Source organism: Lepisosteus oculatus, chromosome 7, assembly GCF_040954835.1.
Source record: "Lepisosteus oculatus isolate fLepOcu1 chromosome 7, fLepOcu1.hap2, whole genome shotgun sequence".
NCBI classification, from domain to species: domain Eukaryota; kingdom Metazoa; phylum Chordata; class Actinopteri; order Semionotiformes; family Lepisosteidae; genus Lepisosteus; species Lepisosteus oculatus.
In genome coordinates this window covers 1,261,950-1,280,010 of record NC_090702.1, presented here as the reverse complement: position 1 = coordinate 1,280,010, position 18,061 = coordinate 1,261,950, and the positions used below count along the sequence as shown (strand labels likewise).

Below are 18,061 nucleotides of genomic sequence, written 5' to 3'. Positions count from 1 at the left end.
CCAGTCAGTGTGTCTGTATTAACCTCTCTCTCTCTCAGTGCAGTGTTAATGTACTGGAGTGTCCAGTCAGTGTGTCTGTATGAACCCCTCTCTCTTTCAGTGCAGTGTTAATGTACTGGAGTGTCCAGTCAGTGTGTCTGTATGAACCCCTCTCTCTCTCAGTGCAGTGTTAATGTTCTGGAGTGTCCAGTCAGTGTGTGTGTATTAACCCCTCTCTCTCAGTGCAGTGTTAATGTACTGGAGTGTCCAGTCAGTGTGTCTGTATGAACCCCTCTCTCTCTCTCAGTGCAGTGTTAATGTACTGGAGTGTCCAGTCAGTGTGTGTATTAACCCCTCTCTCTCAGTGCAGTGTTAATGTACTGGAGTGTCCAGTCAGTGTGTCTGTATGAACCCCTCTCTCTCTCAGTGCAGTGTTAATGTACTGGAGTGTCCAGTCAGTGTGTCTGTATTAACCCCTCTCTCTCTCAGTGCAGTGTTCATGTACTGGAGTGTCCAGTCAGTGTGTCTGTATGAACCCCTCTCTCTCTCAGTGCAGTGTTAATGTACTGGAGTGTCCAGTCAGTGTGTCTGTATTAACCCCTCTCTCTCTCAGTGCAGTGTTAATGTACTGGAGTGTCCAGTCAGTGTGTCTGTATGAACCCCTCTCTCTCTCAGTGCAGTGTTAATGTACTGGAGTGTCCAGTCAGTGTGTCTGTATTAACCCCTCTCTCTCTCAGTGCAGTGTTAATGTACTGGAGTGTCCAGTCAGTGTGTCTGTATTAACCCCTCTCTCTCTCTCAGTGCAGTGTTCATGTACTGGAGTGTCCAGTCAGTGTGTCTGTATGAACCCCTCTCTCTCTCAGTGCAGTGTTCATGTACTGGAGTGTCCAGTCAGTGTGTCTGTATGAACCCCTCTCTCTCTCAGTGCAGTGTTAATGTACTGGAGTGTCCAGTGTGTCTGTATTAACCCCTCTCTCTCTCTCAGTGCAGTGTTAATGTACTGGAGTGTCCAGTCAGTGTGTCTGTATTAACCCCTCTCTCTCTCAGTGCAGTGTTAATGTACTGGAGTGTCCAGTCAGTGTGTGTGTATGAACCCCTCTCTCTCTCAGTGCAGTGTTAATGTACTGGAGTGTCCAGTCAGTGTGTGTGTATGAACCCCTCTCTCTCTCAGTGCAGTGTTCATGTACTGGAGTGTCCAGTCAGTGTGTCTGTATGAACCCCTCTCTCTCTCAGTGCAGTGTTAATGTACTGGAGTGTCCAGTGTGTCTGTATTAACCCCTCTCTCTCTCTCAGTGCAGTGTTAATGTACTGGAGTGTCCAGTCAGTGTGTCTGTATTAACCCCTCTCTCTCTCAGTGCAGTGTTAATGTACTGGAGTGTCCAGTGTGTCTGTATTAACCCCTCTCTCTCTCTCAGTGCAGTGTTAATGTACTGGAGTGTCCAGTCAGTGTGTCTGTATGAACCCCTCTCTCTCTCAGTGCAGTGTTCATGTACTGGAGTGTCCAGTCAGTGTGTCTGTATTAACCCCTCTCTCTCTCAGTGCAGTGTTAATGTACTGGAGTGTCCAGTCAGTGTGTCTGTATGAACCCCTCTCTCTCTCAGTGCAGTGTTCATGTACTGGAGTGTCCAGTCAGTGTGTCTGTATGAACCCCTCTCTCTCTCAGTGCAGTGTTAATGTACTGGAGTGTCCAGTCAGTGTGTCTGTATTAACCCCTCTCTCTCTCAGTGCAGTGTTCATGTACTGGAGTGTCCAGTCAGTGTGTCTGTATTAACCCCTCTCTCTCTCTCAGTGCAGTGTTCATGTACTGGAGTGTCCAGTCAGTGTGTGTGTATGAACCCCTCTCTCTCTCAGTGCAGTGTTAATGTACTGGAGTGTCCAGTCAGTGTGTCTGTATTAACCCCTCTCTCTCTCAGTGCAGTGTTCATGTACTGGAGTGTCCAGTCAGTGTGTCTGTATTAACCCCTCTCTCTCAGTGCAGTGTTAATGTACTGGAGTGTCCAGTCAGTGTGTCTGTATTAACCCCTCTCTCTCAGTGCAGTGTTCATGTACTGGAGTGTCCAGTCAGTGTGTCTGTATTAACCCCCCTCTCTCTCAGTGCAGTGTTAATGTACTGGAGTGTCCAGTCAGTGTGTCTGTATGAACCCCTCTCTCTCTGGGTTTCAGATATCTCCGTCAGTCTGCTGTCTGTCATCGTGACCTTCTGCGGGATCGTCCTGCTCAGCGTCTCTCTCTTCGTCTCCTGGAAGCTCTGCTGGGTCCCCTGGCGAGACAAGGGCGGGTCAGCGGTCGGCTCGGGCGGCCTCAGCCTGACCTCGGGCCTGCTCGGCGGGGTGGGGGGCGGTGGCGGCGGCGGCGGCGGCTCGTCCCTCCTGCCCCCCCTCCTGCAGCGGAAGGAGACGCACTCCTCCTCCTCCCTGTACCCCCCCCTCTCCTCCTCCCAGCCCCCGCCCCCCGGGCAGCACCCCCACTTCTCCGAGCTGCTGGGGGGGGAGCGTGTCGAAGTGGGCGGGGGAGGCGGAGGGGGGGGGTGTGGGGGTGCGGGGACCGGGGTTGGGGGCGTCGGGGGTGTCGGGGGCGTCGGGGGTGTCGGGGGCGTCGGGGGCGTTGGGGGACCCCAGCCTGAGATGCCGGAACATTCCTACCTGGATATGGACTGCTACCCCGCCACTGGAGGAGGTGAGAGGGTGGGGGCGAGGGGGGCGACGGAGGGGTACAGGAGGGCTGGGGGTCTTGTTGGGGCTCAGTCCCCCCTCTCTCTCCCTGACCTGTCCAGGCTGTGGTGACCGATGAGCAGACACAGGTCCAGCCATCTTCACTGCAGATCTGGAACTGGACAGTTACTTCCAGCACATGAACCTGTCTCTGTACTCCTCTCTCTCTCTCCTCTCCCTCTCCTTTCTCTCCTCCCTCTCTCTCCCTCTCCTTTCTCTCTTCTCCCTCACCCTCTCCTCCCTCTCTCTCCCCTCTTTCCTCTCTCTCTCCTCTCTCTCTCCTTTCTCTCCTCTCCTCTCCCTCTCCTTCCTCTCCTCTCTCCTCTGTCTCCTGTCTCTTTCCTCTCTCTCTCTCCTCTCTCCTCTCCCTCTCTTTCCTCTCCTCTCTCCTCTGTCTCCTCCCTCTCTCCTCTCTCCTCTCTCTCAGGGCTGAAGATGAGCCAGACCTCTCCTGAACTCCCTCCAGCCTCTGACTCCAGTGCCTCCCAGCCTCACCGAGAGCTTCCCAACGCACACTCCCAGCAGCAGGTCACCGCGAGGTCAGCCCCCCCCCCCACTCCTCCCTCTCTCTTCTCCTATCTCCCCCTCCTCTCTCTCCCTCTCAATTCAATTTCAATTCAATTCCAGGTGCTTTATGAGCATGACCGATGGGTACAATCGGTGTTGCCAAAGCAAATAAAAATAATAAAATTAACAAAACATAAAATAAATAAATAATAACAAACAACAAAACCATATCATAAAATATTCAAATATAGTGTAAACATATTGAACATTACTGGGAGACAAGCTCACTATTCCTCAGGCTGGGACAGGAGATCACACACTGTATTATTATTATTGAGAGACAGGCTCACTGTCTGTTCCTCAGGCTGGGACAGGAGATCACACACTGTATTATTATTATTGAGAGACAGGCTCACTGTCTGTTCCTCAGGCTGGGACAGGAGATCACACACTGTATTATTATTATTGAGAGACAGGCTCACTGTCTGTTCCTCAGGCTGGGACAGGAGATCACACACTGTATTATTATTATTGAGAGACAGGCTCACTGTCTGTTCCTCAGGCTGGGACAGGAGATCACACACTGTATTATTATTATTGAGAGACAGGCTCACTGTCTGTTCCTCAGGCTGGGACAGGAGATCACACACTGTATTATTATTATTGAGAGACAGGCTCACTGTCTGTTCTTCAGGCTGGGACTCCTCTCTCCCCATCTGCTCCTCTCTCCCTCTTTCTCCCCTCTCTCTCTCTGTCTCCTCCTGCATTTCCTCTCTCACTCCTCTCTCTCCCTCTCTCTCTGTCTTCTCCTGCGTCTCCTCTCACTCCTTCCCCCCCTCTCTGTCTCCTCCTGCGTCTCCTCTCTCACTCCTCTCTCACCTCTCTCTCTGTCTCCTCCTGCGTCTCCTCTCTCACTCCTCTCCCCCCCCTCTCTGTCTCCTCCTGCGTCTCCTCTCTCACTCCTCTCCCCCCCCTCTCTGTCTCCTCCTGCGTCTCCTCTCTCACTCCTCTCTCCCCTCTCTCTCTGTCTCCTCCTGCGTCTCCTCTCTCCCCTCTCTCTCTCTGTGTCCTCCTGCGTCTCCTCTCTCCCCTCTCTCTGTCTCCTCCTGCGTCTCCTCTCTCTCTCTCTCTCTGTCTCCTCCTGCGTCTCCTCTCTCCCTTCTCTCAATTCAAGGTGCTTTATTAGCATGACGGATAGGTACAATCTCTCTCTCTGTCTCCTCCTGCGTCTCCTCTCTCACTCCTCTCCCCCCTCTCTCCCTGTCTCCTCCTGCGTCTCCTCTCTCACTCCTCTCCCCCCTCTCTCTCTCTCCCTCCTCTCCCCACACCCCCAGGCCCAGGCCCATGACCCACCAGCTGTCCAGCCCGGACTTCCACAGCGACGAGAAGACGGAGCAGCTGACCAGCATCGGGCAGATCAAGCCGGAACTGTACCGGCTGCGGCAGGAGGGGCCGGGGGACGGCAAACAGGGTGGCGCAGGAAACTGCGGCAAGATCAGCTTCCTGCTGAGATACGCCTACAAGTAAGAGGGGGAGAGACTGAGGGTTCGAGGGGAGAGAGACTGAGGGTTCGAGGGGAGAGAGACTGAGGGTTCAAGGGGAGAGAGACTGAGGGTTCAAGGGGAGAGAGACTGAGGGTTTGAGAGGAGAGAGACTGAGGGTTCGAGAGGAGAGAGAATGAGGGTTTAGGAGGAGACAAACTGAGGGTTCGAGAGGAGACAGACTGAGGGTTCAGGAGGAGACAGACTGAGGGTTCAAGAGGAGAGACTAGAGAGACAGGATTCAGGAGGAGACAGACTGAGGGTTCAGGAGGAGACAGACTGAGGGTTCAAGAGGAGAGACTAGAGAGACAGGGTTTAGGAGGAGACAGACTTAGGGTTCAGGAGGAGACAGACTGAGGGTTCGAGGAGGCAGAGGAGAGTGACTGAGGGTTCGAGAGGAGACAGACTGAGGGTTCAGGAGGAGACAGACTGAGGGTTCAAGAGGAGAGACTAGAGAGACAGGATTCAGGAGGAGACAGACTGAGGGTTCAGGAGGAGACAGACTGAGGGTTCAAGAGGAGAGACTAGAGAGACAGGATTCAGGAGGAGACAGACTGAGGGTTCAGGAGGAGACAGACTGAGGGTTCAAGAGGAGAGACTAGAGAGACAGGGTTTAGGAGGAGACAGACTTAGGGTTCAGGAGGAGACAGACTGAGGGTTCGAGGAGGCAGAGGAGAGTGACTGAGGGTTCGAGAGGAGACAGACTGAGGGTTCAGGAGGAGACAGACTGAGGGTTCGAGGAGGCAGAGCAGAGTGACTGAGGCTTCGAGAGGAGACAGACTGAGGGTTCAGGAGGAGACAGACTGAGGGTTCGAGGAGGCAGAGGAGAGTGACTGAGGGTTCGAGAGGGTGGAGAAGAGAGACTGAGGGTTCCAGAGGAGACAGACTGAGGGTTCAGGAGGAGACAGACTGAGGGTTCGAGAGGGTGAAGGAGAGAGACTGAGGGTTCCAGAGGAGAGAGATGGACAGGAAGACAGAACGCGATTGTAAATCTGTGCTGCCGTGTATCCACGGTTGTCCCTAGGTTCGTGATTTACATTTTGGTCATATATGCATAATCTAAATTTATGTTAAAGGGCATCTTGGGAACTGTAGGCCATTCGCAGTGCATCAAAGCGGTAGGACATTGCAGTCTGGGAATTGTATTCAATTTGCACTGCATCAAAGCCGATGTGTGGTGCCAGACTGCACCCTGGGAAATGCAGTCTATTAGCAGTCCATCAAAGTCATTGGCAGAGCGGGGCAGTCTGGGAGTCGCGGTGTTGTTAACGGTGTATCGGAGCCGCGCACAGCTGCGCTCGGGGAGTCTCCGGGGGAGTGCGTGCGTCTCCTCTCCAGCTCCGGCCGACAGAAATGTGCCCCTGTCGCGGTGCGTGCCCTCTGGAACGCGCGCTGTCTGTCCTGTGTGTTCCAGCACGGAGCAGCTGGTGGTGAAGATCCTGAAGGCTCTCGATCTGCCTGCAAAGGATGCCAACGGGTTTTCTGACCCCTACGTGAAAATATACCTCCTCCCGGACCGCAAGAAGAAATTCCAGACCAAGGTATGACGCGCGATCTCTCTGCCTGATCTCTTCTCCGCGCCTCTGTGTTAATCGCCGACCCCATCCCCCCCCCCGCCCCCACTTCCCTGAGCACAAAACACAGACTCGAACCTCAGGGATCACCTTTCAGGGCTCAGGACTCTGGGCACTAACACCTGGAACCAAGTCAGTGTTCAGCACCCTGGGCGGTACAGACCGTGCTCAGGACTGTGGTCAGTACTGCTGAGAGCCCAGTCAGTGTTCAGGACAGTGGTCAGTACTGCTGAGAGCCCAGTCAGAGTTCAAGCCCGTACTCAGTCAGTACCGCTGAGAGCCCAGTCAGTGTTCAGGACAGTGGTCAGTACTGCTGAGAGCCCAGTCAGAGTTCAAGCCCGTACTCAGTCAGTACTGCTGAGAGCCCAGTCAGAGTTCAGGACAGTGGTCAGTACTGCTGAGAGCCCAGTCAGAGTTCAGGACAGTGGTCAGTACTGCTGAGAGCCCAGTCAGAGTTCAAGCCCGTGCTCTGTCAGTACTGCTGAGAGCCCAGTCAGAGTTCAGGACAGTGGTCAGTACTGCTGAGAGCCCAGTCAGAGTTCAAGCCCGTGCTCTGTCAGTACTGCTGAGAGCCCAGTCAGACTCCAGCCCCATCGTCAGTACTGTAGATAAGATCAGATCACTTTATTGGCCAGATACAATGTCTTGCATAAGGAATTTGTCTTTTCACAGACCCCAGCTTGCTCTCCATGAGAGAGAAGGGAGAGAGAAGCTGGGGGTCAGAGCGCAGGGTCGGCCATTTATACGGCGCCCCTGGAGCAGCTGGGGTGAAGGGCCTCGCTCAGGGGCCCAACAGAGTAGGATTCCTCTGCTGGCCGCGGGATTCGAACTGGCAACCTTCCAGCCACAGGCGCCGATCCTTAGCCACAGTGCCACCACAGTTTAGGACAGTGGGCAGTACTGTTGAGAGCCCAGTCAGAGTTCAGGACTGTGTTCAGTACTGCTGAGATCATAGTCATAGTCATAGTCAGCACCATGGTCAGTACTGCTGAGAGCTCAGTCAGAGTTCAGGACAGTGGTCGGTCAATACTGCAGAAAGCCCAGTCAGAGTTCAGGACAGTGGTCAATACTGCTGAGACCCCAATCAGTGTTCAGCACCATGGTCAGTACTGCTGAGAGCCCAGTCAGAGTTCAGCACCATGGTCAGTAATGCTGAGAGCTCAGTCAGAGTTCCGAACAGTGGTCAATACTGCTGAGACCCCAATCAGTGTTCAGCACCATGGTCAGAACTGCTGAGAGCCTAGTCAGAGTTCAGGACTGTGGTCAATACTGCAGAGAGCCCAGTCAGAGTTCAGCACCATGGTCAGTACTGCTGAGAGCTCAGTCAGAGTTCAGGACAGTGGTCGGTCAATACTGCAGAGAGCCCAGTCAGAGTTCAGGACTGTGGTCAGTACTGCTGAGAGCCCAGTCAGGGTTCAGGACTGTGGTCAGTACTGCTGAGAGCCAGGTCAGTGCTGTGCAGTGGACAGCGGTCAGTGCTGCTGGGAGCCCTCCTCTGACTGGGCCCCTGCTCCTCGCCCAGGTGCACAGGAAGACGCTGAACCCCGTGTTCAACGAGACGTTCCAGTTCAGCGTGCCCTTCAGCGAGCTGCACAGCCGTAAGCTGCACTTCTCCGTCTACGACTTCGACCGCTTCTCGCGCCACGACCTCATCGGCCAGGTGGTGCTGGACAACCTGCTGGAGTTCAGCGAGGGGGCCGGGGACAAACCTGTCTGGAGGGACATCGTTGAGGGAACAGCGGTACGTCAGTGTGTCTGTATGAACCCCTCTCTCTCTCAGTGCAGTGTTCATGTACTGGAGTGTCCAGTCAGTGTGTGTGTATGAACCCCTCTCTCTCTCTCAGTGCAGTGTTAATGTACTGGAGTGTCCAGTCAGTGTGTCTGTATGAACCCCTCTCTCTCTCAGTGCAGTGTTCATGTACTGGAGTGTCCAGTCAGTGTGTCTGTATGAACCCCTCTCTCTCTCAGTGCAGTGTTCATGTACTGGAGTGTCCAGTCAGTGTGTCTGTATTAACCCCTCTCTCTCTCAGTGCAGTGTTCATGTACTGGAGTGTCCAGTCAGTGTGTATGTATGAACCCCTCTCTCTCTCAGTGCAGTGTTAATGTACTGGAGTGTCCAGTCAGTGTGTCTGTATGAACCCCTCTCTCTCTCAGTGCAGTGTTAATGTACTGGAGTGTCCAGTCAGTGTGTGTGTATGAACCCCTCTCTCTCTCAGTGCAGTGTTAATGTACTGGAGTGTCCAGTCAGTGTGTCTGTATGAACCCCTCTCTCTCTCAGTGCAGTGTTCATGTACTGGAGTGTCCAGTCAGTGTGTCTGTATGAACCCCTCTCTCTCTCAGTGCAGTGTTCATGTACTGGAGTGTCCAGTCAGTGTGTCTGTATGAACCCCTCTCTCTCTCAGTGCAGTGTTCATGTACTGGAGTGTCCAGTCAGTGTGTCTGTATGAACCCCTCTCTCTCTCAGTGCAGTGTTCATGTACTGGAGTGTCCAGTCAGTGTGTCTGTATGAACCCCTCTCTCTCTCTCTCAGTGCAGTGTTAATGTACTGGAGTGTCCAGTCAGTGTGTGTGTATTAACCCATCTCTCTCTCAGTGCAGTGTTCATGTACTGTGGTGGATTGTCTTGTAATGTACAGTAACCTCCTTCTCTCTTCCTCTCCCAGGAGAAAGCTGATCTAGGGGAGCTGAATTTCTCCCTCTGTTATCTCCCTACTGCTGGCAGACTCACGGCCACCATCATCAAGGCCACAAACCTGAAGGCCATGGACCTCACTGGATTCTCCGGTACAGAATTGAGTCTTATCTTCTAGTCAACAGACACAGAATCGAAAGGTTTAAGACATTTGTCTGGCAGTGACCTCCACTGCTTGAGAGAGTATGTTAGCCTTTTGTGCATCATCTGATGCTCTGTGAGTCTCAGTGCCTGACAGGAGAGGTTTCTTACTCTGGGATGTTGGGCTGCAAAGCAGAGTGGTCTTACACTGGATCAGGACCCAAAGGATACGGATGGAATTGTTTTCAGGATGAGAGAGCTCTCAGAGATCACTGTGAGGACGAGAGAGCTCTCAGAGATCACTGTGAGGATGAGAGAGCTCTCAGAGATCACTGTCAGGATGAGAGAGCTCTCAGAGATCACTGTCAGGATGAGTGAGCACTCGGAGATCACTGTCAGGATGAGAGAGCTCTCAGAGATCACTGTCAGGATGAGTGAGCACTTGGAGATCACTGTCAGGATGAGAGAGCTCTCAGAGATCACTGTCAGGATGAGTGAGCACTTGGAGATCACTGTCAGGATGAGAGAGTCTCTGCGGCAACATTTTCTGTCATGTGGGACAGAAACGTCTCTCCTCAGACTCTCTCTCCCTCTCTCTCTCTCGCTCAGACCCCTACGTCAAGGCCTCTCTGATCTGCGAGGGGCGCCGCCTGAAGAAGAGGAAGACCTCGATCAAGAAGAACACGCTGAACCCCACCTACAACGAGGCGCTGGTGTTCGACATCCCCAACGAGAACATCGACAGCGTCTCGCTGATCATCGCCGTCATGGACTACGACTGGTGAGCGGGCCGGGCCGTGTCCGAACCGGGCCGGGCGCCCCAGGTGTCCCCCGACGCAGAGCGCTGGTCCCTCCGGACCCTCTCTCACCCCCCCGCCGCCTCGTCCCCGAGCCCGCGGGAGACTAACCCGCCCGTCTCTGTCTTAGCATCGGCCACAACGAGGTGATCGGGATGTGTCGGGTGGGCAGCGACGCCGAGGGCCCGGGCAGGGAGCACTGGAACGCCATGCTGGCCAACCCGCGCAAACCCATTGAGCACTGGCACCAGCTGGTGGAGGTACTGTACTCACCACCCCCAGTGCAGTGTTCATGTACTGGAGTGTCCAGTCAGTGTGTCTGTATGAACCCCTCTCTCTCTCAGTGCAGTGTTAATGTACTGGAGTGTCCAGTCAGTGTGTGTGTATGAACCCCTCTCTCTCTCAGTGCAGTGTTCATGTACTGGAGTGTCCAGTCAGTGTGTCTGTATGAACCCCTCTCTCTCTCAGTGCAGTGTTCATGTACTGGAGTGTCCAGTCAGTGTGTCTGTATGAACCCCTCTCTCTCTCAGTGCAGTGTTAATGTACTGGAGTGTCCAGTCAGTGTGTCTGTATGAACCCCTCTCTCTCTCAGTGCAGTGTTCATGTACTGGAGTGTCCAGTCAGTGTGTCTGTATGAACCCCTCTCTCTCTCAGTGCAGTGTTAATGTACTGGAGTGTCCAGTCAGTGTGTCTGTATGAACCCCTCTCTCTCTCAGTGCAGTGTTAATGTACTGGAGTGTCCAGTCAGTGTGTCTGTATGAACCCCTCTCTCTCTCAGTGCAGTGTTAATGTACTGGAGTGTCCAGTCAGTGTGTCTGTATTAACCCCTCTCTCTCTCAGTGCAGTGTTAAGTACTGTAGTAATGGGCTACGCTGTCCACTCTTTGTCCAGGAGAAGACCATGAACACCTATGTATCCAAGAGTGCCACAGCATCACCCAAACCTCACATTGTGGTGGACAGTCCCCACTCTGAGTAGAGAAGGTGAGCTTCTGTTTGTCTGTCTCTCTTCTGTTCGTGTCTCTCTGATTCTGTGTATTGTCCTGACTCTGCTTTTGTGAGTATGTCACGTATGTCTTCGTCTCTCTCATTCTTCAAATGTCTTCCTGTCTCTGGATTTTAGTATGCTCTTGTGTTTAAGTTGTGTGTGAGTATGTTTGAGTGTATTGGGGTGTTTTGTATGTGATGTATCTTTGAGTGAGCATGAGAGTATACATGTGTGTTGTTCAAGAGAGTTTCTGTGTTTTTGAGTATGAGTGTGTGCGAGTATGTTATCGTGTTTTAGTTTGAATGAGTGTGTGAGTATATTTGAGTGTGGGTGAGAGCATGTGTGTGTGTGTGTTGGTCAGTGTGTGCGTGTGAGTGTAAGAGTGTCATTCAGTGTGTGTGTGTATAAGTGTGAGCGAGTATGTGAATGAGAGTCAGTGTGTGTGAGTGTGTGTGAGTGTCTGTGAATGAGAGTCAGTGAGTGTGAGTGAGTGTGTGTGAGTGTCTGTGAATGAGAGTCAGTGTGTGTGTGAGTGTCTGTGAATGAGAGTCAGTGTGTGTGAGTGTCTGTGAATGAGAGTCAGTGTGTGTGAGTGTAAGTCAGTGTGTGTGTAAGTGAGTGTGAGTGGTGTCTGTGTGTGAGTGTGAGTGCAAGTCAGTGTGTGTGTAAGTGAGTGTGAGTGGTGTCTGTGTGTGAGTGTGAGTGCAAGTCAGTGTGTGTGTAAGTGAGTGTGAGTGGTGTCTGTGTGTGAGTGCAAGTCAGTGTGTGTGTGGATGAGTGTGAGTGAATGTGTGAAAGAGTGTGAGTGGAGTCTGTGTGTGAGTGAGAGTCAGTGTGTATGAGTGTGAGTGAGTGTGCGGATGAGTGTGAGTGGTGTCTGTGTGTGAGTGTGAGTGAGTGTGTGGATGAGTGTGAGTGGAGTCTGTGTGTGAGTGTGCCGGAGTGTGAGTGGAGTCAGTGTGCGAGTGTGAGTGGAGTCTGTGTGTGAGTGTGTGGATGAGAGTGAGTGTGAATGGTGTCTGTGTGTGAGTGTGCTGGAGTGTGAGTGTGAATGAGTGAGTGTGTGAATGAGTGAGTGTGTGAGTGAGTGTGCGGATGAGTGTGAGTGGAGTCTGTGTGTGAGTGCAAGTCTGTGAATGAGTGTGAGTGGTGTGAGTGTGAATGAGTGAGAGTGAGCATCAATGTGAGTGTGTGAATGAGTGTGAGTGGGTGTGTAGATGAGTGAGTGAGAGTCAATGTGAGTGTGTGAATGAGTGTGAGTGGGTGTGTAGATGAGTGAGTGAGAGTCAATGTGAGTGTGTGAATGAGTGTGAGTGGGTGTGTAGATGAGTGTGAGTGAGAGTCAATGTGAGTGTGTGAATGAGTGTGAGTGGGTGTGTAGATGAGTGTGAGTGAGAGTCAATGTGAGTGTGTGAATGAGTGTGAGTGGGTGTGTAGATGAGTGTGAGTGAGAGTCAATGTGAGTGTGTGAATGAGTGTGAGTGGGTGTGTAGATGAGTGTGAGTGAGAGTCAATGTGAGTGTGTGAATGAGTGTGAGTGGGTGTGTAGATGAGTGTGAGTGAGAGTCAATGTGAGTGTGTGAATGAGTGTGAGTGGGTGTGTAGATGAGTGTGAGTGAGAGTCAATGTGAGTGTGTGAATGAGTGTGAGTGGGTGTGTAGATGAGTGTGAGTGAGAGTCAATGTGAGTGTGTGAATGAGTGTGAGTGGGTGTGTAGATGAGTGTGAGTGAGAGTCAATGTGAGTGTGTGAATGAGTGTGAGTGGGTGTGTAGATGAGTGTGAGTGAGAGTCAATGTGAGTGTGTGAATGAGTGTGAGTGGGTGTGTAGATGAGTGTGAGTGAGAGTCAATGTGAGTGTGTGAATGAGTGTGAGTGGGTGTGTAGATGAGTGTGAGTGAGAGTCAATGTGAGTGTGTGAATGAGTGTGAGTGGGTGTGTAGATGAGTGTGAGTGAGAGTCAATGTGAGTGTGTGAATGAGTGTGAGTGGGTGTGTAGAGGAGTGTGAGTGAGAGTCAATGTGAGTGGGTTGTGTGTGCGTGTAGGTGTATCTCTGCAGGTCTGTCACTCTCTGTTCTCCTCTCTCCTCTCTTTCAGGACACTTGAACCTCCTCCCTTCTCCTCCTCCTCCTCTCCTTCTCGCCCGTCTCCTCTGCCCGCCCCTCCCCTCGCGCGCCAGCTGGCAGAAGACGGGACAGACCGCCCCCCCGCTGGCAGCCATCCGCAACACGGCCCCCCCGCCCCCTCGCTCCAGAAACATCCCCCCAGTTGCGGACCCGAGTCAACAAGCTCGTTAGCGGCACCGTCTCTCGTCCGCCGGAGATCGTCTCGTTTCAGACGGGGCGGGGGGAGGGGGGAGGGGGGGGGTGAGAGGAGGGAGTCGGCGATCCGTCAGCGTAGTTTCACGACCGTTCACGAGTACATCGCCGGAGAATGGCGTTTTAGCTGGAGGGAGGGGAACGCTGATAAATCTCACTGTAAGCGCATTTCTCATACCAGTATCTAAGGTGCCAAGACGAGAGCTGTATTGTGCCAATCAATCCGTCTAGCAAGGTTCCGAAAACGGGGGACGTTCGTCCTCGTTCCCAGAGGGAAGGGGACTTGTGACATACCGCGCGTGTTTTTTTTTTGGGGGGGGGAAGGCGGGGGTTTGCTTCCTGTAGGCTACGGGGACAGGAAGTGCGCGACGCCGAAATCCCTCCCCCACCCTTCAGGAGAGAAAGGGAACCTGCGACCTGTTGATGTCCCTCGCCTCAGATGTTGAGGACAAACAAATGTTGTTGTTTGTTTGTTTGTTTGTTTGTTTGTTTTTTAAAAAGGGGAGCACAGCAGTCAGTGCTGTTTGGCCTCACAAGCTCCTGGGTGGGGGGTGGGGTCCCGGGTTCGAGTCCGACCGGGCACGCTCCGTGTGACGCGGGACCCCGCCTTTCCTCGCCGGCCGGTGGGCCGGCACCCTCACCGGGGGCAACGACATTCTGGGGCCCTCTGGGACCCTGGCCCTGGGGCTCCCTGTGGCCCCCCACCGGGAGGGGTGTCTCTCGGATCAGGATGAGCATCAGGGAATCGAAGGAAATGTGAAAAACGCTCATGGGGGACAGTTGGTTGGGACCGGATTGTCCGCGGGAGTTCAGCAGGACAGAGGACAAGGGACCCCAAAAACCGCCCACAAAAAACCCCGGATGCAGGATTATTCAGGAACATTTCTCACTTCCGGGACACGGAGGCTCCTGCACCTGCAAGGTGGAACCCTGTAGGAACGGCAGTGTGGTCTGGGGGGACCCACATCGAGGACGCACCCCTGTGCCGCGGAAAATGTTTCCCCTGGGACGGTTATAATTTGGACTTAAACAATTTATTTTTGTCGTATTGCATTATTTCAGGATTCTTCTTCTTGTTATAATATACATCCTTCTTTTGTACTTGGAAGTATTTCACATAGGGATGAAAAGGATCTCTGTACTTCACCGCCATTCTGAGAGGGACAATATTCCTGTACAGATTCACCAGTCTTTCCATGTGTGTGTGTGTGTGTGTGTTAAGTGTATGTTTCTGTGCCTGCATTTCTGTGTGCGTCTCTCTTTTTCTCTTTTCTGTGGTTGGCAGTTTCGTGCGTGAAGCTGAACTGTTTCCCTCCCGCCTTCTCCTCTCTTTCCTCTCCTCGGACGTTTTTCTGGCTTCCAGCTTTCCAAGAGGAACCATTTCCTCCAGGCCTCGTTGCACCACGGGGGGGGGAAGGTCTTCCCTGCCGCACAGTCTGAGAAGTTCCTTTTTGTTTTTGGGCCTGCCTGTGCAACTGTACAAAAGCCCCCCTCCCCCCCCCGCCACTCTTTAACCTTGCAATGCTAACTGTGTGAAATTGTGTATTTATGTTAAGAGCTACCTATCTGCGTGTGTGTAGAAAAGGAGAAACTTAAATAAGGACAAAAGTGAGGGAAGGATTTTTAAGATGCACCGGTGTTGACCTACAGCTGAGCCGCTCGTCCGATTCCAGTCTGTCTTTCCCAGGACTGTCCTGTCTGCCCCCGTTGCTAGAGAGAGAGACGGGGGAGGGAGAGAGAGAGGGAGGGAGAGAATGATGGAGGTGGGAGTTGAGACGGGGAGCAGGCAGAGGGAGAGGGGGAGCGATGACATCACAGCGATGACATCACAGACTCCCGCGGCGGACCCTAGCCTAGCCCACGGCGATGGCAGCGGCGACAGGCTGTATTAACCCTTCTCTCTCTCAGTGCAGTGTTAATGTACTGTAGTGTCCAGTCAGTGTGTCTGTATGAACCCCTCTCTCTCTCAGTGCAGTGTTAATGTACTGGAGTGTCCAGTCAGTGTGTCTGTATGAACCCCTCTCTCTCTCAGTGCAGTGTTAATGTACTGGAGTGTCCAGTCAGTGTGTCTGTATGAACCCCTCTCTCTCTCAGTGCAGTGTTCATGTACTGGAGTGTCCAGTCAGTGTGTGTGTATGAACCCCTCTCTCTCAGTGCAGTGTTAATGTACTGGAGTGTCCAGTCAGTGTGTCTGTATTAACCCCTCTCTCTCTCAGTGCAGTGTTAATGTACTGGAGTGTCCAGTCAGTGTGTGTGTATTAACCCCTCTCTCTCTCCGTGCAGTGTTAATGTACTGGAGTGTCCAGTCAGTGTGTGTGTATTAACCCCTCTCTCTCTCTCAGTGCAGTGTTAATGTACTGGAGTGTCCAGTCAGTGTGTGTGTATTAACCCCTCTCTCTCTCTCAGTGCAGTGTTAATGTACTGGAGTGTCCAGTCAGTGTGTGTGTGTATTAACCCCTCTCTCTCTCAGTGCAGTGTTAATGTACTGTAGTGTCCAGTCAGTGTGTCTGTATTAACCCTTCTCTCTCTCAGTGCAGTGTTAATGTACTGTAGTGTCCAGTCTGTGTGTCTGTATTAACCCCTCTCTCTCTCTCAGTGCAGTGTTAATGTACTGTAGTGTCCAGTCAGTGTGTCTGTATTAACCCCTCTATCTCTCAGTGCAGTGTTCATGTACTGGAGTGTCCAGTCTGTGTGTCTGTATTAACCCCTCTCTCTCTGTCTCTCTCTGGGCAGTGTCAGTACAGTTTCAGGAATGATGTGTGAAACATTTTTGCATGCTTAGATCTGGCATGAGATTTGTCTATCAGAATTTTTAAAAACCAATTAAATTAAAATAAAATTAATGAACCTGAAACCTTGATAATACTACTGATAATAACAACACTAGCTTTTATTGATAATACTGATGATGTTAACAAAAGGGATAACAGTGTTAATAGTGTATACTGAAGAGCTACTTCTGTTTACTTTTTTTATTTACGTATTAGTTTTATTAATGAAAATGTTGAAGAAAGAACAATAAAAATAGCCGATTTTCGTTAAAGAGGCAGTGATGCACTTTGAAAAAGACAATGGACAAGCTGTGAAGATTTCAATAAAGAAAAAGGAAACAGGACAAACTGAGTTGTGTGTTTGTGTGTGCGAGTGTGTGTCTGTTTGCACGAGTGTGTCTATGTTTGTATGAGTGTGTGTGTGACTGTGTGTATGTGTGTTGTGTGGCTGTGTGTTTGTGTGTGTCTGTGTCACTGGAACTCTCCCTCTCTCCCATCTCTCTCCCTCTCTCCTCTATCTCTCCCTCTCTGCACTCCCTCTCCCTCTCTCCTCTATCTCTCTCTCTCCCTCTCTCCTCTATCTCTCTCTCTCTGCACTCTCTCTCCCTCTCTCCTCTATCTCTCTCTCTCTGCACTCTCTCTCCCTCTCTCCTCTATCTCTCTCTCTCCCTCTCTCCTCTATCTCTCCCTCTCTGCACTCTCTCTCCCTCTCTCCTCTATCTCTCTCTCTCCCTCTCTCCTCTATCTCTCCCTCTCTGCACTCTCTCTCCCTCTCTCCTCTATCTCTCTCTCTCCCTCTCTCCTCTATCTCTCCCTCTCTGCACTCTCTCTCCCTCTCTCCTCTATCTCTCTCTCTCCCTCTCTCCTCTATCTCTCTCTCTCCCTCTCTCCTCTATCTCTCCCTCTCTGCACTCCCTCTCCCTCTCTCCTCTATCTCTCTCTCTCTGCACTCTCTCTCCCTCTCTCCTCTATCTCTCCCTCTCTCCTCTATCTCTCTCTCTCCCTCTCTCCTCTATCTCTCTCTCTCTGCACTCTCTCTCCCTCTCTCCTCTATCTCTCTCTCTCCCTCTCTCCTCTATCTCTCTCTCTCCCTCTCTCCTCTATCTCTCTCTCTCTGCACTCTCTCTCCCTCTCTCCTCTATCTCTCTCTCTCTGCACTCTCTCTCCCTCTCTCCTCTATCTCTCTCTCTCTGCACTCTCTCTCCCTCTCTCCTCTATCTATCTCTCTCTGCACTCCCTCTCCCTCTCTCCTCTATCTCTCTCTCTCCCTCTCTCCTCTATCTCTCTCTCTCTGCACTCCCTCTCCCTCTCTCCTCTATCTCTCTCTCTCCCTCTCTCCTCTATCTCTCTCTCTCTGCACTCTCTCTCCCTCTCTCCTCTATCTCTCTCTCTCCCTCTCTCCTCTATCTCTCTCTCTCCCTCTCTCCTCTATCTCTCTCTCTCTGCACTCTCTCTCCCTCTCTCTTCTATCTCTCTCTCCTCTATCTCTCCCTCTCTGCACTCCCTCTCCCTCTCTCCTCTATCTCTCTCTCTCCCTCTCTCCTCTATCTCTCTCTCCTCTATCTCTCCCTCTCTGCACTCCCTCTCCCTCTCTCCTCTATCTCTCTCTCTCTGCACTCTCTCTCCCTCTCTCCTCTATCTCTCTCTCTCCCTCTCTCCTCTATCTCTCCCTCTCTGCACTCCCTCTCCCTCTCTCCTCTATCTCTCTCTCTCCCTCTCTCCTCTATCTCTCTCTCCTCTATCTCTCCCTCTCTGCACTCCCTCTCCCTCTCTCCTCTATCTCTCTCTCTCCCTCTCTCCTCTATCTCTCTCTCTCTGCACTCTCTCTCCCTCTCTCCTCTATCTCTCTCTCTCCCTCTCTCCTCTATCTCTCTCTCTCTGCACTCTCTCTCCCTCTCTCCTCTATCTCTCTCTCTCCCTCTCTCCTCTATCTCTCTCTCTCTGCACTCTCTCTCCCTCTCTCTTCTATCTCTCTCTCCTCTATCTCTCCCTCTCTGCACTCCCTCTCCCTCTCTCCTCTATCTCTCTCTCTCCCTCTCTCCTCTATCTCTCTCTCCTCTATCTCTCCCTCTCTGCACTCCCTCTCCCTCTCTCCTCTATCTCTC

The 18,061-nt window shown here is 52.2% G+C and overlaps 1 protein-coding gene across 2 annotated transcripts in view; it reads left to right on the top strand.

The window, feature by feature from the left end:
* syt3 (synaptotagmin III) overlaps positions 1–16,304 on the top strand; it is a 30,716-nt gene extending 14,412 nt beyond the window's left edge. For both annotated transcript variants that reach the window (XM_069191843.1, XM_069191844.1), the window contains exons 4-13: positions 2,143–2,655; positions 3,118–3,229; positions 4,532–4,720; positions 6,153–6,279; positions 7,835–8,053; positions 8,975–9,095; positions 9,694–9,865; positions 10,012–10,141; positions 10,773–10,864; positions 12,965–16,304. In XM_069191843.1, coding sequence (XP_069047944.1) covers positions 2,143–2,655; positions 3,118–3,229; positions 4,532–4,720; positions 6,153–6,279; positions 7,835–8,053; positions 8,975–9,095; positions 9,694–9,865; positions 10,012–10,141; positions 10,773–10,859 — 1,670 coding nt within the window. In that variant the 3' untranslated portion in view covers positions 10,860–10,864; positions 12,965–16,304. The remainder of the gene's footprint in view (positions 1–2,142; positions 2,656–3,117; positions 3,230–4,531; positions 4,721–6,152; positions 6,280–7,834; positions 8,054–8,974; positions 9,096–9,693; positions 9,866–10,011; positions 10,142–10,772; positions 10,865–12,964) is intronic.
* The last annotated feature ends 1,757 nt before the right edge of the window (positions 16,305–18,061 follow it).